This window comes from Euprymna scolopes, chromosome 30 (genome assembly GCF_053919585.1).
Source record: "Euprymna scolopes isolate OS-2025 chromosome 30, ASM5391958v1, whole genome shotgun sequence".
Lineage (NCBI taxonomy): Eukaryota > Metazoa > Mollusca > Cephalopoda > Sepiida > Sepiolidae > Euprymna > Euprymna scolopes.
In genome coordinates this window covers 10,979,860-11,001,987 of record NC_136511.1, presented here as the reverse complement: position 1 = coordinate 11,001,987, position 22,128 = coordinate 10,979,860, and the positions used below count along the sequence as shown (strand labels likewise).

At 36.1% G+C, this 22,128-nt stretch overlaps 1 protein-coding gene across 6 annotated transcripts in view; it reads left to right on the top strand.

Moving 5' to 3' along the window:
• The window catches only part of LOC145254652 (inositol 1,4,5-trisphosphate-gated calcium channel ITPR3-like), a 1,190,449-nt gene that overhangs the window by 913,297 nt on the left and 255,024 nt on the right, over positions 1–22,128 (top strand). For all 6 annotated transcript variants that reach the window (XM_080113294.1, XM_080113292.1, XM_080113293.1 and 3 more), the window contains exon 42: positions 18,824–18,895. In XM_080113294.1, the coding sequence (XP_079969420.1) occupies positions 18,824–18,895 (72 nt within the window). The remainder of the gene's footprint in view (positions 1–18,823; positions 18,896–22,128) is intronic.

The following is a 22,128-nucleotide window of genomic DNA, read 5'->3' as shown; positions in this document are numbered from 1 at the left end:
AAAAAAGTTGTGAACCGACGGACCGCTTCTCTGAAAAAAGCCTTTTGTAGACATACAGAAAAAGCGAACACACATACACACCTACATACATTTTAGCTTTTATATTTATAGATGTTCTTCTTTTTCTTATATGCGTTATTTTTTTATTCGTCCTTATTCTTATCCTTTCCTTCTTTTTCTATATTTTTCCTTCATGTATTTATCAATTCTTTCTTGTTGCATTTCTTTCCATTTTTCTTTTCTTTTATTTTTTATTGCTCGGATTTTTTCTTTCATGCGTTCTGTATTTTCTTTTTCCCTTCTTTCCTTTCTTTGATCTTATTTAAGTGAAAAATAGAAATATGATATGATGGCCAATAGCATGATTAAAATATTATATAAAGAATCGTGTTGACGTCTCCAGGGAGTAACCTCACGACAGAATTTCGACGTTCCAAAGAAGCCTATGAAAGCTTTTTTCTTGCATCTAATATCGCGCGGACATCTTTTTTCAATCACTCTACAGGAGAATGCCTGGAAATAGAGATTTTTTTCTAGATGAACTTGCTTTGTGATGTAAGTGAGAGACACTGAGATTATCTTAACTAGATATTTAAATAAGTAAACACAGCTTAAGAGGCATTTCGCTCTTGGCGATTATCAAAATTTTCCTTACGGTTATTACAACATGATTTGCGATCCGTTCTGCACAACTTATATAGATAGACAAACTAGATATTCGTTTCTTTGTTAACATTAATATCCGTGACGTCATGACATGACTCCTGACGTTTTTTTGTTTTAGTATAGCTTGACTGCACTTAACCTTACATGGAATTTTGTTTTTTTTAAGAAACTCGTTTATCTCCCAAACTTCGTGTCACTTCGAATTGTACTTACTTCAAGCTAAGTCAAGATTAACACTAATTGACGTACTCGCCATCCGACATAGGACCATCCATTATGTACTCTATGATAAGAACTAATGTATTTGCAAGAAAGAAAAATAAATCAACAAAAAGAATATAAAAAATACGTCCAAGGATGGGATACTGCTGCCATATCTGGGCAGGCGCTGCTAAAAACAGCCTATTCTGCCTTGACAGAGTACAAAATAGACTTCGTGGCTTAGTGGGGGATGCCCCTTTCTCTTCCCTGTAACCTCTCTCCAACAGAAGAGATGTTGCAAGACTATCTTTGTTTTATCGTTATTTCCATGGCAGGTGCTCGTCTGAACTCCAATCTCTGGTCCCCCCCCCCGTGCCAATCTTTTACAAAAAACACCCGTCTAGCTGAATCCACTGTCAAAACCTTTCCCCACTCTTTATCTATGCCTAAATCAAAACGTAGATTCCATGAACAAAGCTTCTTTCTTAGGACTGCACGCCTGTGGAACTCTGTTCCGTCTGTCTGCTTCTCCTGACTACAACTTAGATGTCTTCAAGTCCAACGTAAATAAATTCCTGATGAACCGCCCCCTTAAGTAGACACTTTAAATGTCCACACTAACGTACTGTACTTACAATAACCCTTATCCCTGAGTGACTTTCGGGCCTTGATAAGTGGTGACCACCTTGTAAAAAAAACACAAAACAACCATAATGTGCTATATAATTTTTTTCTAAATTTTTATAAAAATAGCTGTTAAGAGAAAATAAAATGAATACTATTTCAACTGCTGACAATAGCAGAAGACGAAGTGTAAAAGATCGCGTATGAACGTGTGAAAATATCAGCAGCAACCGAAAGATAGCTGGCTAGCGAAGGTAACTGCAGCAGCAGCAACCGTATAGTATTATGCTAATTAGGAAGTGTGCGCATGCTTACGTCACAAGAAAAAGAAAAATACTCTACGTGGACGGAGAGAGAAGAAAGCGCTAGACGGGCGAGATGGGAGTGTGGCCTTTTAAGCTGATGTTAAGATAGCAGTGTTTTGTTAATCCTATAGCAGACGAAGACGAAATTAACAGTAAAAAAAACAAAAAAAAAAAACAAACAGGCAATATTTGGAAAGTAACGGTAATAATTTTTTTTACTAAAACAAAAAAATAGCTGAGTTGGATTCATTTTTTTTTTTTTTCGTTCGCGATGGTACCGGACGGCGTGGGGGTCCGAGAACGGTTTAAATTGTAACGAACACGGTTTAATCGTAACGGTCACGTTACAGAAGGAGGAGAGAACGACTATACTGCCACTACTATATGTCTTCAGAATAACGTTTAAACATCCACCTCAATTCTTCCACGTTCAACTGCAGCAGGTCCCCTTTGCACAGTCAGTTCATGGTCACTAGAGGGGTTAAAATTCTTATTCAAATTAAAGTTGGGTATAGAACAAATTGACAAATGTTGGTTTATAAACAAAGGTGTATTTAAATGCAACTCATAACTTTCGTGTGGAAGGGAGAGTGAGTAGAGTGGGAGGTGGAGAGAAAGAAAGAGGAGGAAATACAGGGAGAACAAAGAATGACAGAAAGAGAGAAGAGGGAAAGAGAGGATAGAGAAGGAGAAAGATAGAGGTAAAGAGAAATGGGGAAAGGGTAATAAGCTAGGGAGCGATGGAAAGAGAGAGGGGGATATGAAGTGCTTATAACAGCTCTCACTACATCACACGCTGTCGAGTGCTGTTCCAGACTTCGGGGCTGCACACTCGTAGATACGTCTTCTCTTGTTGAAATCTAACCAGTTAAGCGTAAGTAAACAGAGGGGTGTAGACGGTCTTTTTCCAGAAACAATATGATTTGCACAACTTTTGCTATAAGCAAAAATCCTAGGTCTCTAGATTTCCATCATCTAACAGCGCACCAAAGTTACCTCTGGTCTCCTGACCTTTTCAAAGTTTTCATGCAATTCGCGAGAAAAAAAAATGGAAGTCCGCAATCAACACTAGTGCTTAGAAAAGATCTCAGGCTTGCCTTTTTCCTATTGTTCTTGGCCTTCGGGCCAAGATCAAAGTGTAGTATCTGTTCCGGCAGATGCTGCAAGCTATGACTAGCTATGACTAGCAAAGACCAGATGTGGGGGCAACCCCACATGCCTGACCATTAACCAGCTCCCATTTCCCACCTCTCGGGAGCTGGTCCCCTTTTTCCCTTCCCCCTCCCTTCACTCCTCACATTAAAAATCGGCCTTGTGCCTAATTTGCTCGGTGGGGGAGCAAATAAACACCATCTGTTCCGGCAGATGCTGCAAGCTATGACTAGCTATGACTAGCTATGACTAGCAAAGACCAGATGTGGGGGCAACCCCACATGCCTGACCATTAACCAGCTCCCATTTCCCACCTCTCGGGAGCTGGTCCCCTTTTTCCTTTCCCCCTCCCTTCACTCCTCACATTAAAAATCGGCCTTGTGCCTAATTTGCTCGGTGGGGGAGCAAATAAACACCATCTGTTCCGGCAGATGCTGCACTTAAGATAATTTGTACCAGTCAATGGAGGGGAAACCCTCTATACTGGGACAATTATTATTTTTGGTAACCAGAGTTCCCCCTTTTTGCCTACTTTTAGGGGAGCTGGTTTTTACCTCACATTAAAAACGGCCTTGTGCCTAATTTGCTCAGTGGGGGAGCAAATAAACACCATCTGTTCCGGCAGATGCTGCACTTAAGATAATTTGTACCAGTCAATGGAGGGGAAACCCTCTATACTGGGACAATTATTATTTTTGGTAACCAGAGTGCCCCCTTTTGCCTACTTTTAGGGGAGCTGGTTTTTACCTCACATTAAAAACGGCCTTGTGCCTAATTTGCTCAGTGGGGGAGCAAATAAACACCATCTGTTCCGGCAGATGCTGCACTTAAGATAATTTGTACCAGTCAATGGAGGGGAAACCCTCTATACTGGGACAATTATTATTTTTGGTAACCAGAGTGCCCCCTTTTGCCTACTTTTAGGGGAGCTGGTTTTTACCTCACATTAAAAACGGCCTTGTGCCTAATTTGCTCAGTGGGGGAGCAAATAAACACCATCTGTTCCGGCAGATGCTGCAAGCTATGACTAGCTATGACTAGCAAAGACCAGATGTGGGGGCAACCCCACATGCCTGACCATTAATCAGCTCCCATTTCCCACCTCTCGGGAGCTGGTCCCCATTTCCCTTCCCCCTCCCTTCACTCCTCACATTAAAAATTGGCCTTGTGCCTAATTTGCTCGGTGGGGAAGCAAATAAATACCAGATACTGCAAGCTATGACTAGCAAAGACCAGATGTGGGGGCAACCCCACATGCCTGACCTTTAACTAGCTCCCATTTCCCACCTCTCGGGAGCTGGTCCCCTTTTTCCCTTCTCCCTCCCTTCACTCCTCACATTAAAAATCGGCCTTGTGCCTAATTTGCTCGGTGGGGGAGCAAATAAATACCATCTGTTCCGGCAGATGCTGCACTTAAGATAATTTGTACCAGTCAATGGAGGGGAAACCCTCTATACTGGGACAATTATTATTTTTGGTAACCAGAGTGCCCCCTTTTTGCCTACTTTTAGGGGAGCTGGTTTTTACCTCACATTAAAAACGGCCTTGTGCCTAATTTGCTCAGTGGGGGAGCAAATAAATACCATCTGTTCCGGCAGATACTGCAAGCTATGACTAGCAAAGACCATATGTGGGGGTAACCCCACATATCTGACCTTGGTCACTGAAGGGGCAACCCTTCATACCAACAGTTTCTAATCCAGCTCCCACTTCCCTCCTCTCGGGAGCTTTATCCCCCTTTCCCTCCCCCTTCCCCCTATCTCCACATTAAAAACGGCCTCCTGCCTAATTTGCTCAGTGGGGAAGCAAATAAATAAACAGATACTGCAAGCTATGACTAGCAAAGACCATATGTGGGGATGACCCCACATATCTGAACTTGGTCAAGGTAGAGATCACCCTACGACCACAGTTACTATCCAGCTCCCATTTCCCACCTCTCGGGAGCAGGATCCCCCTTTCCCTCCCCCTTCCCTCCCTCTCCACATTAAAAAACGGCCTTGTGCCTAATTTGCTCAGTGGGGAAGCAAATAAACCCAACAGATACTGCAAGCAAAGACCATATGTGGGGGCGACCCCACATATAAGACCTTGGTCAATGTAGGGTCAACCCTTCATACCAATTGCCACTATCCAGCTCCCCAACTCCCCGGGGAGTTGGTCCCCATTTCCCCTTCACTCCTCACTTTAAAAATCGGCCTTATGCCTAATTTGCTCAGTGGGGGAGCAAATAAATACCTCAAAGTGTAGTATCTGTTCTGCAGATACTGCACTTAAGATAATTTGTACCAGACAATGGAGGGGAAACCCTCTATACTGGGACAATTATTGTTTTTGGAAACCAGAGTGCCCCCTTTTTGCCTACTTTTAGGGGAGTTGGTTTTAACCCCACATTAAAAACAGCCTTGTGCCTAATTTGCATTTGTGAGGAAGCAAATAAATACATATTACGCTAAAATGTAACACTCGTTGTTGCTGTCTTTGATAAGATGAAGCCCTATTTGCGTGATGAAGCGTCTTGCGAGCAACTAGTGGATGGGGGGCTGGACCCAGGCAAATTCCTTTTCTTCTTCTTCTTTTTGAGATATTATCTCAACGGACAACAAAACGGTTACAAACAACGGAAGATTTTTTGTTTCTTGTTCAGTGGTTCCACGATTCCTATTTGACACTAACAGAAGAATAGGAATACCAACTTTTTCATTTAAACGTCTAAAAGAATATAGATGCAAATATCAACTGCTCTGAAGTCAAGACCTAACAATGCATTCAAAGTTCCTACTGCTGTGTATGCATACGAAACGTGGGCTTTATCGGCTGAGCATGAGAGCATGCTTGATGTTTTTTAAATAAAATGTTTATTAATTATGCTTGGAGTTCCTATTTACAATGCCTCCCCACGGGACAGAGTTAGACACCAGGGTTGTTTTTTAACGTGGAGAAAAGGAACAAAAGTCGGGAAGGACTTCTCCTTTACTGACAGAGAATAGGAAATTGAAGTGCAGCATCTGAAGAACAGATACTACACTGTGATCTCGGCCCAAAGGAATTATGCTTGGAGTTACTTTGCAATGTACCATGGTACACTTATTTTAAGTGCATCGTTACATTTTAACGGATCCAATATGTTGTAAACTCTGTTGCAAGGAAACAGAAATACCAAAATTTGATTCACTTTCTTTTGTTTTTACAGAAGCCTTTATATCTGGTATTTCCAACAACGTATTTCTAAATTATTAATTCATTTTTTCTTTTTCTATCCACGTGTAACTTTTCGTCTCTATTGCGACATTATCCACGTGTGTCGAGCACGTGCTTTTCCGAACACGTACCATGCCTCGAACACCAATCTTTCGGACACTCGTGTCTCAAACACGTCCTTTTCCGCTCTGTCGTGTCTCAAACACGTCCTTTCCCGTTCTCTTGTGTCTCGAATACATCCTTTCCTGCGCTTTCGTGTCTCGAACACGTTTCAAGTGCTCTACGTCTCGAATGCGAACTTCTCTGGACACCAACCACACCTCGACACCACTCCTCGACACCACATCTCGACACCACACCTCGACACCACTCCTCGACACAACACCTCGACACCACAACTCGACATCACACCTCGACACCTCGACACCACACCTCGACACCACTCCTTCGAACACTGTTTCTTTGAACACGCGTGTCTTTTTCATCTCTGCTGTGACGTCGCATCGCACAACCAGTTCGATCATTTGCATATTGCTGCTGCTGCTAATCCAGCACCAGCGACTCTGTTACAGCAAAATAGATGCAGAAATTCAGATATCAGAAAGCATTTTATATAGATTTTGTTTAGAGATACATCTATAAGGTGTCCTGGTAAAATTTAATTTGAGCATGTTTTCCGGTTATCAGAATTCATATTCAGAAGATTTCATTTTTTTTTTATTACATTTTCACCCCAAACAAGGCACATTGCGACTTTGTTGTAGGGGGCTACTATCAGGGACATAAGCATCAGGGGTACAGTGTAGGAAGTTGGGCAGCAAGATGTCGGTTCACATTGCACTTGAACTTCTGCATGTCAGTACAGTCGGGGAAGCAGAGACCCGGAAGAGAATTCCAAAGTCTAGCTGTTCTGGGGAAGAAACTACTGGAGTAGAAGGCTCTCTTGCATCTAGGGATCTCTACTGTGAAGGGGTGGGATTTAGCTGCTTGTCGAGTTTGTCGGGGGTATTTACGTTGAGGGAGCACAAGTGCTTGCAGTTCGTTGGAGTATTCACCGTTAACGACCATAAAAAAGATGGACTTGACTAAAAAAAGGATTGAGACTAACAAGCCGCTCCGGATATCTGAAAGACTGATTCACGACCGTGATAATTGGCGGATTTTGTTTTTAAGCATGTGACGAAGCTCTCTGTGGTATGCAAATAAGTAAGAGAGCAAGGAACTTTAAGATAAAATTATTGAGACGTTATTAAAACGGATTAAATCACCTATGTTTCATGCAAGTGGGAAACGAGTGGAAAGATTGAAATGAGCTCAACTGTTTATGCGACAAATCAAACAAAGCCGGCGACGCCATCTTGTTATCCGATCAATAGACACCGATCGATATCCGGTTGAGTCGACAGGATTATTGCTGTTCTTAATTACTCACTCAGTATTAATTGTGAATTCTTGTGGCAAATAAATAATTCAATTGCGTGATTAGACCGCCTGGCTGACTCGTCCATTAACATAAGTTCATTTCACGCTAAAACCTGATTTCATTCATAGAAAAAGCAGTTTTGATTTTCGCCTTTGTCATATGAATACCAAACAAGAAAGAATCCATTGTTAATGTGCGTCCGTTAAATCAGCGCGACTCAAACGTAAGCGGGTCGGACTGACGAAAATATTAATTTAAACTTGACCGTCACAGACTGACTCAAATTTGATTTTAAATACAAACATAACAGACTGATAAAAATGCTTTTTCAAACTTAACTGTCACAGACTTGTGAGAAATTGTATTTCCAATATAAGCGTCAAAGAGTGACAAAACGCTATTTACAAACATCTTTGTTGGAGACTGGTCCAAATTTTATTTTAAATATAAACATAACAGACTGACGTAAATTCTATTTCAAACTTAAACATGGTAAAATTCTATTTCAAACGTAAGGGTTACAGACAAGCGAAAAAATTATTTCAAACTTAAGCGTGAGACATCAAGTCAATGCTATTTGAAACGAATTATGACAGACAAAAATACTCTTTCAAACTTAGACGTAACAGACAGACGAAAATGCTAAAAGTGGCGACACATGAAAATGTTATGGCAAGTCAGACAGATGAAAATGCTATTTTAAACTTAAGACTTGGTAAACCGACGATAATGTTATTTGAAAGTTAACCCGACTGGAATAGAAAACAAATATATGCATATAACCTTTCTCTTCTCTTCTAATGAGAAGCATTAAGCTTCGAAATACCGTGGCGCAATTTGGTTTTTATTTTTGCTCATTGATTAGATGATCTATTAAAGTTTATTTAACTTTTAACTGTCATATATTTTTTCTTAGATTTATATGATCCATTTATTTATATACTCGTATCTTGATAGGTTACGGTATGAGAAATTATGTTTTATCTTTATAACCTTATAATAAACACACACACACACACACGCACACACACACACACACATGCATATATATATATATATATATATATATATATATATATATATATACTAGCAAGCCGACCGCTTAAATATTATATTTTAATTCATGCAGATTTCGTATTTATTATTATAGTTCTATATTCTCAATTAATTATTATCCAATGTATAGTAATTATTTCTAAAGAAAAAAATGACTTTTCTGTCATCAGCTAGAATCGAAACTAAAACGTATAGCTCTCCAGTCTTATCAATTAGCGTATGAACTATGTCCATACGTATTGTATTCTATGCAATTATGCAGAATGTAGAAACTATGCAAAAAATAGAATTCAGCCTAGCAGTTAAATGAAACCAATCATCTAATAAGAAAACACGAAAAATGAATAAGTATTTAATTTACGCTCGCTTTTTAAAAAAATATGCAAATTAGTAAACCTTTATGTAGCTGCTCGCATCTCCATGACTGAGTATATTAAAATGTTAGTTTTAATAATTTTCAAACATAAACTCTGCTAATAATCTTTATCCTTAGCCCCAAAATCAACAGAGATTTGACCATCCCTGTTGATTCCGCGGTTGGAGTAAAGCACTGTGCAGTTCTAGGGGATCAGCTCTCCCAGGCCTTGCCTTCTCCCTTCTCAAATGGAGAAGTTTATTGCTAATCGCCTGAGCCGCCCTAACCGAGGAAGGCGCTGACTTCTCAATCCCACTTTCCAAAGCTGGTGTCCAAGTTCTTGCAGTGATAAGAATTAAACAACAATTATTTAACAGAAAAAGTAGACCTCGCCTTTAGATTAAGATCAATATGTAGTATCTGTTCTGGTGTTACACTAACGTTAACCTGTCTGTAGTCAATGAAGGGGGAAACCTTTACTATACTAAGACAATTATTTGTTTTTGGGGGGGCTACTTCAAGAGTCTCCCTTTTTGGGGAGCTGATTTATTCTCACATTAAAAGTACCTTGTCTCACCTTTTATAGTCGTAGGAAAGCCAATAGAAAAGATAGGCTTAAATATCAATGTAAGTGCAAGAAAAAAGAACAACTAATATATATATATATATATATATATATATATATATATATATATATATATATATATATATATATATATATATATATATATATACTCGGGTTTTTTATATTCAAAAGTAATGAACTAATGAATTCAACGAGGTTGTTAGATAGTGCTCAATAAAAAGAGCTGATAATACTTGTTTATTGTTATATAAACATGCTCACATCCCGCTGCTACAAATAGCCACTTGTTTCAATCAAACAACAGATATCATCAGGCAGCGACTTGACTATTCAAAAGTTCAATGAATAATAGGTTATTCATTGAACTTTTGAATAGTCAAGTCGCTGCCTGACAATATCTGTTGTTTGATTGAAACAAGTGGCTATTTGTAGCAGCGGGATGTGAGCATGTTTATATAACAATAAACAAGTATATATATATATATATATATATATATATATATATATATATATATATATATATATAACAACAAGAGAAGACGTCCCTATAAGTGTGCAACCCCGAAGTCGGGAAGAGCACGCGATAGCAAGTGATGTAGTTAAGCTGTTATAAGCACTTCATATCCCCCTCTCTCTCTCTCTCTCTCTCTCTCTCTCTCTCTCTCTCTCTCTTTCTTTCTCTCTCTCTCTTTCCATCGCTCCCTACCTTGCTACGTTTTAGCAATCTCTATACTACTTTATATATATATATATATATATATATATATATATACGAATCAAGAAAAAGCACAATTACAAGTGTGTGTATATATATATATGTATATATACATATATATATACATATACACACATATATACATATGCATATACACACACACGTATATATATAGATATACATATATATAGACATACTTATAAAGTCTTATAGAGATGGGGAAATTGTAGTAAGGTAAGGAGCAATTGAAATATATATATATATATATATATATATATATATATATATATATATAGAGAGAGAGAGAGAGAGAGAGAGAGACATAGAAATGTATAATTATTTAATCATTTATCACCCCTCATAATGTGATTCTGGTCCTTTCCGCATTGCTCTCGGCTTGTAAAACTTCCACATATTCATTTACTAGCAATGCTTCAAGCAATTTACCATTTACTTTCATATATATATATATATATATATATATATATAGAGAGAGAGAGAGAGAGAGAGAGAGAGAGAGAGAGAGAGAGCAAAAGTACCCGTCGTTGACTGGGTTCAAATAAACAGCCTACAGAAAATAGGCTCTGATTTATAAAAGTATGATAGGTTATGAAAAGGAAGAGTTGTAAATTTGGGTTGAATTTGAGGGTATCAAAACCAAAGCAAAATATGATGAAAGTAAAAATAAAATAGATAAACCCCATAATTTATTATACCATACCTGTTCACACTGAAACACTTATCACAATATTCTGTCGATCTATATTAAAAAATCTTGTTCGTGACCAGAAACACACACACACACACATACACACACACAGCTTTATATTATGGAAGATATATATGTATATATATGATGAAAATAATGGAAATAGTATTCCGACAAAATAGAGAAATAAAAAGGAACAAACCGTATTATGTGTTCATCAACGTTTCGTCTTTATTTCGAGACTTCTTCTGGATTTCATTCATCCAGAGGAAGTCTCAAAATAAAGACGAAATGTTAATGAACACATAATACGGTTTCTTCCTTTTTATTTCTCTCTCTCTCTCTATATATATATATATATATATATATATATATATATATAGTCATCCACACACAGTATTGTTTCGCTGCCTCACAGCCCACCAGTGCAGCCAGACAGGCAACCACCTCAAGCCAGGATTGAAACCCGACCGTTTATACGGCAGTCAAGGCTTCCAACCACCACGCCATTGGCGGCTGCTTGAACGAGTAGTGAGTTTAACGATGTTTTGATATCGTCCGAAATACCTCCGCTCGATTTGTTTACACAAAGAGCGTCGCTTATATGCTAATGGTAATTCGTGTTTCACTTCTCAATATGCTCAACTCAAGGTGAGGAGCACTATAGTCATCCACACACAGTACTGTTTCGCTGCCTCACAGCCCACCAGTGCGGCCAGACAGGCAACCACCTCAAGCCAGGATTGAAACCCGACCGTTTATACGGCAGTCAAGGCTTCCAACTATATATATATATATATATATATATATATATATATATATATATATATATATATATATATATATATATATATATATAAAGAAGAGGGAGAAGAAGAGAGAAATCAATTCTCCTCTAAAAATCTAACTTCCTAATTGATATCTGCTAAACAACCATTTGTCGTCTCTGTCTTCTGGCTCCCTTGACTAACTGAATGGTTTTTATAGAATTTTACTGTCATTTTATTTTGTCTACGTATTTAGTTTATTAATAAATAACAGACCTGCGCAGTGTTACCTCGACTGTATGAATAACACGAAATACTAGTTCAAAAACAAATTGTGATGAATCTGACTGAAATTAGGTACCACATTAATTCAAATACAAGAAATAAAAATAAAATGTTGACCTAATAACAACAGAAAATGGCTATTGAATTGTAATAATGTCTACTACCTTTCTCGCTATCTCTGTTGTTCTTTCTCCCTCTCTATGTACGCCTCCCTTTGTTTCTATGTATTTCCTCCTTGTCCCCTCTTTCCTTTCCTCTTCATATTGTATCTCTCTATCTTTCTCACTTTCTCTACTCTCTCTCTCTCTCTCTCTCTCTCTCTCTTATATATATATATATATATATATATATATATATATATATATATATATATATATATATGTCCCTATCTCTCGTTCTTTCTGGATATCTGTTCGTTTCATTTGTGTTCATGTCAATCTTTATGGTTTTAACGATTTCTACAAAATTTTGTAATCCTTTGGCTTGCATGTTTAGTTGATTAATAAATGACAGCTACGTTGTCTCGGCGGGATGGAGACACAAAATACGAGTTTTAAATACTAAAAAATGTCGTGTGTGATAAATGTGATTGAAATAAATCTTTAACGCGAGTGCAAAAAATAAAAGAAAAGGTTAAATAACACAACAACGACAACAAAAAAAAAACAACTACTTAACTGCAATAATATCTAATAGCGAGACGTGGGGAAATTCCACAGCAGCATCTTTCATATGCAATATATTGCTACTAGGCACTTTGGACATTCAGCGTGAATGGTGACCTAGTGATATTATTGTAGCCCTTTTGTTAAAAATGTAAAAGTATTTATCTAAGTAATCTCCTTGGTGCAGTTTCTTTTTACATATGCATAATCACTTATCAAGGCTCAGAGACCACTCGAGGATAAGGGTTAAGAGTGTACAGTAGTCAATTGGACAGTATAGTAATCGTTAGTAATGGAAATTCGGCAAATTTGTTAACTTAAGTGGAACGGCTCATCAAGAACTTGTTTACGTTGGACTTGAAGACATTCATATTGTAGTCAGCTGGAAAGCAGGAAAACGGAAGACAATTCCACAGGCGTGCAGTTCTAAGAAAGAAGCTTTGTTCATGGAATCTACGTTTAGGTTTAGGCACAGATAAAGAGTGGGGGGAATTATTGATAGTGTTTTCAGCTAGACGGGTGTTTCTTGTGAAAGTTTGGCGAGGGCGGACCATAGATTGAGGATCAGTCGAGCACTTGCAATGAAAAAAACGATAAAGCAGGGACAAACTCGCAGCATCTCTTCTGTGAGACAGAGGTTGAAGTGAAGAGAAAAAGACATCTCCTACGGGGCTACGAAGTCTATATCTGATTATTACGGTTTATCTTCAATATCCTTATAAGAGTTTATTATATATTTCCATTGTATGGACGCCCGGTGCGAACGGAAACCCCTACGATATCATTATACCATCGTTAGATAGAACAGATACTACACTTGGATCCTAGTCAGAAAACCAAGAATGTATATTTTAGTTTTGCGTGCAGTCTACACGCGATATCATTTTTATTTATTCATTTAGTATCTATAATTTATTATTAATATTTTTACATTGCGTTTTCGGTAATCAGGAGATCCTATTTATCAAAAAACAAAGGGGGGGGGGAGAAGATGATAACATACTTCCAACATTATATACAGGGTGACACCCCCCCAAAAAAAAAAAAAGAAACGGACCCCAACTCTAATTAGCCCCCGTTTCTTAGTGTTTTGTCCGAATGAAATGAAACTTTGGCCATAACTAGTTTATTATATTCAAAACATCACATCAAAACACTATGGCCTTTGGCCTTTTTTTTCTCCGTTCTACAGCATACGTTCTAGATGGCCTCCATTTAACTTTTGTTTTTTTTTGGGGGGGGTCATCCTGTACTAATTTAATATTTGTGGTATGTTATCACCTTTTATCCTCCTTTTTAATAAATAAGATCTCCCGATCGAATAATTTATAATCGAGGAAACCGTGACACACGTACGTACGGAGTATGCACGTTAAAGGTAATACGGTATTAATATTGTCTAACAAGACTTAAAATCCCCCTTTTCCTCTTTCTTTCTCTTTCTCTTTCTCTCTCCAAATCTCTATATCTTTTTCTCTATATTCCTATGTATCTATCTCTTCTCCCTCTCTCTTTCTCACTTTTCTATCTCCCTATTGTTTTTCTCTGCCTCTCACCCTCTCTCTCTCTCTCTCTCTCTCTCTTATTTTTCTGTCCTTATCTTTCTTGTTGTCTCTCGTTATCTCCCTGCTTTCTCTATTTCTTTATATGTTCATATATATTTGTCTAATCTTTTCTCTTTCTCCCTCTCGTTGCTCGGTCTTAAAATAAACTTAAAAATGATATTTGAATTCATGCAGATTTCGTACTTATTAATATAGAGCTAAAACTCTGTCGATTATAATATAACAGAGCTAGGACGCATGTATGGCAGCTGTATGCAAATGACCGAGCTGTATGCGATATGACGTCACGGCAAAATAAAAAGATTATAACTATAAAAGAAGACCAGAACGATGATCACGAGACACGTGAGTGACGTAAAGACCGAGTCGAGAAGTCACGTGTAGTCAGAAAAGGAGGAATAAAGCTATTTTGTTAAAAACTGAAATGTCGAGTTGAAGTTCTTTCTTTTTTCCTTATGTTCCTTGCGATGGAGTCTACAACGTGTTAGGTGTCTACATGTTAACACGTGCGTAATCACGTGTAACGTTAGAATAATATAGTACCCATCATATAGTCGTGCCCCCTCCTAGTTCAGTCGTACGATACGCTTAAGTATATTTTTATTCATGCACATTTCGAATCTATTATAAGAGAGTAGTGATTTCAAAAGTTAAAGAAAATATTCGGGTACCATTAGCAAGAATCGAAACCAAAACATATAGCGCCCAAGCCTTAACTGTTACTGTTTGAGCCTATACACAGATAGATAAGAAAACGTTTAAAATCAAGCGATTTAAATGAATAAATGTATATTTGCGCATGCGAAGACGTTACAGTTGTAGTCGACTTACTTCAGCTAAGGTCATTTTTTTTTTCAATTTTGACCCCCTTGGCAGCTTTTTTCTGGCTAGAAATCAAATCGAATTTGTTCCATAAGTCAAAAATCCCCTATATATCAAGTTTCAAGTGTGTGGACAAAAATTGAAAGAGAAGTTTTGTAGAAACTATTCCGCACAAAAATGCAAGGTTATATATATATATATATATATATATATATATATATATATATATATATATATATATATATATATATATATATATATATATATATATATAAGTTGAGTTTTAAAAGTCTACTTTCTTTACTTAAAACTATTAAAACGAACTTCTTAATATTCTCAGTCATGGATATGCGAGCGACTACATGAAGATTAACTAATTTGCATATCCTTTGAAAAACGGGTGTTAATTAATTACTAATTTTTCGTAATTTCTAATAAGATGATTGGTTCCATTTAACTATTACGCTGAATTATATTTATGCATAACTAGCGGGGTGAGACCCATTTTTACACAGGAATCACCACTTATCAAGGCCCGGAGGCCACTCGAGGATAAGGGTTAATGGGTATACATTAGTCAATGTGATTATAGCGTAGTAAACATGAGTAGTGAACTTTTTGTAAGTTGGATTATATAGGGCGCGGTTCATCAAGAACTTGTTTGCGTTGAACTTGAAGACAATCAGATGGTAGTCAGCTGGAAAGCAGGCAATTGAAAGAGAGTTCCACAGGCGTGCAGTTTTAAGAAATAAGCTTTGTTCATGGAATCTACATTTAGGTTTAGGCACAGATAAAGAGTGTGGGAAATTATTGATAGTGGTTTTGGCTAGACGAGTGTTTTTCGTGAAAGTTTTACGGGAGAGACCATAGATTGAAGCTCGGAAAAAAACCTTCATGGAAATAACGATAAAGCAGACAGGCTCGCAATGTCTCTTCTGTAGGAAAGAGGTTGCAGGGAAGAGAAAGGGTATACCCCACTAACCTACGAAGTCTATTTTGAACTCTGTCAAGGCAGGATGAGCTGCTTCTAGCAGCTTTAGCCCAGATGTGGCAACAGTACTCCATCGTTGGCTGTGGTTGGCTTTTATATAGGTAGAGAATTGTATCAGGAGTGAGATATCTACTGGAACGGTAGAAGGATCCTACCATTTCTCCAGCGGCTTTGGCAATTGATTGTATATATGTGTTTCATTTCAGATCGGGGGTAAAGGTTAAGCCCAGAAGCTTGTTAAAACAGTAAGCTTCCTCAAGACGAGAGCCATTCATTTCAATTGATGCCAGATGGGCGTCAGAGCGTTGATGATGTAAAGATAGTAGTTTGGTTTCAGATGCATTAAAAATAACCAGCCACCTCTTTCCCCCATTGTACCACGGGCTCAAAATCAGAGTAGAGAGAACCAGAGAGAACTTGGTCATTTACAGTCTTTGATGTGCTACCATAGATGTTAGTGTCGTCAGCATAAATATTTACGAATCATGTAAGGATGTGATTTGGAAGATTGTTAATGTAGGGACTCCAGCATTAATACTGAGCGCTTCTGATTTCTGCCCAACAACCACTACTCTTATGAACCTATCACAGAGCAATGTTTTAATAATTGAGATCTTGTGAAGTAGACCCTTATGTGAAGTAGACCTGTGGAAATTCCACAGAGGACTCCTTCATATGTAATACATTTATGTTTGCATTCTGTAGATGTTCAGCGTAAGTGGAGACGCTTTGATATTATTGTAACTCTTTTGTTAAAACTGCAAAATTATTCATCTAAGCTAGTAAGGACCCCGGCGTAGCCCGGCGTAAAGTACGCTTAAATATGATATTTTAATTCTTTCAGATTTCGTATATATTATTATAGAGTTAATGTTCTATCGATTTTTATAAGTTATAAAGTTGCGATTTCATTAATCAAAAAAATATATATATCTATATTACTTAGCTACAACAGTTTTAATCGAAACCGAAACCAAAACTTATGAACATATATATATATATATATATATATATATATATATATATATATATAACTTGAGTTCCTTCAGCTATAATCGAAACCAAAACTAAACTTATGAAGAATTCTTAATAAAATTATTTATAAAAAAAATAGATTACCGGAGTAATATTATATAATTTAATTTTATAATTAATTTTATATATGAAATAAAAATATTGATATTAAAAATTTATTCAAATTTTCAAAAAACTTTATAAACCTGTAAGGAAGGTATACAAAATTTTGATTATTCTCCAAGGAGTACAAATAAAACAAGAAAAACATTATTTCATAGAATTTCGAAGAATGCCATTATTCTCATCAGAGGAGAGAGGTTTACAAAATATACAATAAAATTTGTCAAGTTAATGCATCACAGAAAACAAACAATATGACATTTATCACATTTGCTTAAAAAGGGTCATTTAATAGTTTAAGACAGTTTATAGGGATTCAACGAGATTAAGATAGCAAGAAACGAGGAAAAGGGAGAAAAAAGGTTTTGTCAAAAATCCAATGGGAAAGATGGTAAAATCCAGAATAGGGAATATACAAAATAAGTGACCTTGTCGGTACGTGCGAAAAGTATCTACCAAACTCCTCTCTGAATATTTGATCAACAATAGAGTGGAAATTTGATATATAGGGTATTTGGAGTTTCGATTTCGTGTTTAGTCGGTAACATGGCTGCTGAGGGGTCAAAATTCAAAAAAGAAAACATTGCTCTTGGTATGATGTAAGTCGATTACCGTCCTCTTATTCCCACGCATGCGCTAATTAAAAGTTATGGATTAAACAACGTTATTTTTGCAGTCTTTGTATACGTATGGATCTAGCTCATAGGTTCACGGATAAGGCTAGGGAACTATATGTTTCTAGTTGATGGCACACAAGCATTATTATACTTTCAAAATCACTACTGTGTATAAAGTGCAATATAGTAATTGATAGAGAATTTACTTAATAATAATAAATACTAAATCTGCATGAATTAAAATATAATATTTAAGCGTATTTTACAATCAGTAAAGACGGTCAGCCTGCTAGTATATATATATATATATATATATATATATATATATATATATATATATATATAGTAATTTATAAAATATATATGGCGATTAAGCTACACTGAATATTCGGCATTTCATCCACTCTAGGACTCCTGAGGCTTCGCGCATAAGCCTGAGGAGTCCTAGAGTGGATGAAACGCCGAATATTCAGTGTAGCTTAATCGCCATATATATTTTATAAATTACTAACTAGCTCTACCTACGTATTGATCACTTTTGAAGTAAATACTTAAAGTTTACATATAAATCTATACTTTCGTATATTAATTTTATGTGAGTAAATTAAGTAGTTATATATATATATATATATATATATATATATATATATAAACAACATGTGTTATGTTCCAAAAACTAGTTAGTTTTTGTTTTTTTTTAAATTTAACAAAATACTGTTGTATAATTACGGATCCGTTTCGTTAAAGAAAGCACAACCGCTATTCGTATGCCAGTGCTGGGTTTTTCTTTCGTGAACTTTTGAGACAAGCAGAACGTTCTGAATCAGGAAACATATAAAGATATGCAACAAACAAAAAAAAGCAATAAAACATAAAGCCCATCTTCATTTGAGAGAGAGAATGCGATATCGATATTCTGAAAGAGGAACCAAATAATGATATAATTGATTTCGTTAACTGATCTTTCCTTTTTTTTTTCAGAATATGGAGGGAATAGTTGAGAGGTTTGCCTCTGGAATTACCGTGGAAGATGTATCCAGTGCAATACGAAGGGTAATAAACATATATTTTCTTTCGTTAAATAATTTTCCTTATTCCATGGAGTTTCAATGAATCGCTCATATCCTCAAACGAAACGTAGTTTGCAAAATGATATTCATGGGCAGTCTATAAATAAATAATGCTTAGCACATTAAATTGAAAACTGAAATTTGGAAAGTAAACGTTTGTTTAAAGGTTGGTAAAGATGCCGAAAGGAATAGATTAAAAGGATATATTATGGCTTTCGTGTTACGGGAAGTCATGTTGGTGATGTTCTTAATGTATGACCAGCGGGTTCAGGTCGGGGAAGGGAGGAAGTGAGAGAAGGGTACAAAGTCGTAGCACTCATTTTGAAGCCAAGCTTGGGTCTCTTTAGATTATGGACCGGCGCCGAGTGCTGCTGCCACACCTAAGGTCTGCCAGCGGCGACATGATTGCACCAGGGGGCAACCACACTCTTCAGCTCATCCACGTACACTTTGGTGCTGACTTTCCAGCCATTTAAAGATGTGGGGTGACATGATGTGGCTCTCACTTGAAACCACACCAATGACCATAACCGTGACCGAAAACTTTGTTTTCATCACCCTGGGCACGTTCCTGTTATCCGGATTTCCATTTTGAGGGTGCTGGCAATGGTCCTGTTGTTATAACTTGGATTGGTAGATAGCATGAGGTGTACAGCAGTGCATTCCGATCTCGTTCGTTGAACATTGTGTCACTTTTACACATGATAGAAGGCTCCTATTATTCTTAGGATTTCTATATTATTGGCCAATGATTTTCCGCGAGATTATTCTCTAGAAAAATCAGTGCCTAATAATAAACGTTTCTGTTTCTGAATTTTTGAGATGTGGATTGATAATTTGTGGAATTTCAATTATTTTGACTACTGTTTTCTTCTTGGGGTTATTTTCACAATTGTAAGATGTAGTAATTCGCAATTGTATTCTTAGTATCGACTGCACTAAAGATTTAACCTTCAGCGTTCAGAAATCTTTCACTTAGAACTGAATTAGAACGGATCCTTGAGATCATGGCTAATGAAACGAAAGCAAGCTACCCCCGTGGGTTAAATGAAAGGTTTTTCTCGACATTCTGTGTGGATTCCCGAGTTCGACAAAAAAAAAATAGATTCTCGAGTTAGACAAAAATGCATCTGAAGAAGGTCGGGAGTTACATCGACTGAATTGTTGTAATAATAACACTCAAGATGAGAACAGTAGTCCGAATATGAAAATAATACAAGTAAACGGTATTGTCTAGATTATTTGCTATAAGCGTATTTGCATATTACTACTAAGCACTACTCACGTTTTGAACCACAAGCGATGTAAATACGGTCGACCACTTAACTAAAAGTCACGTCATCTGCCAACATCACTGACTATTACTACTCATTATTATTTTCTGTTTCAGTTCTCAAAGAAATTATGTAGAGATTCATAAAACTGGTCCAGAAGAGAATGTATTTTAGTTTCCAAAAGAATAAAAAAAATAGTTTATATTTGGATACGTGCAATTTAGATTTTTCTTTTTCTTTTTGCCAGATAAATACTGTGATGTTATATATTTTTTAAGTGTATTACCCATGACTTTTTTAGTTGAAAATGCACCCATTTATAAATAATTTATAAATCTCTTTTCTTGATAATACAGCAAAGAATATTGAATTATTTAACTGTATATTTTATTACAAGGATCTAACAATGTAAGTTTTTTTTTTGTCAGAAAGTTTAAAATTATATTTTTAACTTTTTATACTGTTGAACAAATACATGAAACTTTTTTCAGTCTGTTCTTTAAATAATAATATTTTTTAAATAATCAATAAAACTTTTCATAGTAGCATTCATATATTTTGGAGGGATCTTTAGTTGTCGATATCGGGAGTCAAGCATTTAGTCTTGGCCGTAACTAATTCAACTTGTTCATTTCTTTCTTTTAGATTTATTTAATTCTATCAAAAAAATTTGTATAAAAATGTTTCGTTTTATTATTTTGGTAAGGATTGTTTTTGAATAATAATATTTCTTAAAAGTAATGTTTACTCTCGTCTAAAAATATACGTCAAACAATCATATTTCCATAAAAAAAATGTGTAAACTAAAACTGTTTACGTGTTAATTCCCAAATAGTTTTGAATTTTTTGCATCAACAAGTTTTATAACACTTGCAAAATTCAGTTCTTATTTAGAAATCGACTTAATTAAATGTTGTGGGGGAACCACCCTCCAAATGAACTAATCCATCGTCCATATAAACTATGACTCATGGTGATCCCGAGGTAGAGATTTGATTCCAGAGCTACCCTCGCATGCTTGATGAATTGCCAACATCTCTGATTTTTTTAGATGAGGACTGATGGTTTATATTACTCATATTGAACGAACTTTTATTCTCATCTTGAGTGTTATTTGTCGATCGTTTTAGTCGGATTGGCATTCGACCGTCTTCAGGTATGTTAATGATTGTTGTTTGGAAAAGAAAAGAGAAAAGTTACTGGCTCCGTATATATTTTCGTATTCTTTGAGGTAATCTCTGTTTTATGGCTATTGCACATATGCTAAAAAAAAAAAAGAAAATTTACTAAGCAAACCAAGCCTAGAGATTAATAGCGTTTGGGAACCTCTAGTAATTGTAGGAAAAACCGAAAGTGCATACTCTTAAAATTTCGGCGATGGAAGAGAGATAATCCCCTGTCGATCTTCTCTGTTTTTTGTTAGTAAGCAAGGTCAGTGCACACAGATCTCCCGCTCTTTCGAGCAATCATTAATTTCTTCACAATCAATATTGGATAAGTTTAGTTTCAGTATAAAACGCGTTTTTGTTATTTTTCTCTTTTTTCGATGCAAGTTTTTACAAATTTTCTCATGTTAAAAGTTTTCATTCATTATTGACAGTGTGACTGTCCGACAGGTCTTACTTACTAGGACCTCATGCATGACATTATTTTTCACCAGACAGGGCTGAGTCTATATTTATGCCGGTCATGGTATAGCACTGTCTAAGCAAACACTGAAAAAATATATATATATTGTATTGTTGTGTATTAATTTATTATAATATATATATATATATATATATATATTGCATTGTGTGTATTTGTAATATATATATATATATATTGTACTGTGTGTATTAATTTGTTATAAATATATATATATATATATCTTGTACACTGTGTATTAATTTGTTATAAATATATATATTGTATAGTGTGTATTAATTTGTTATAAAAATAT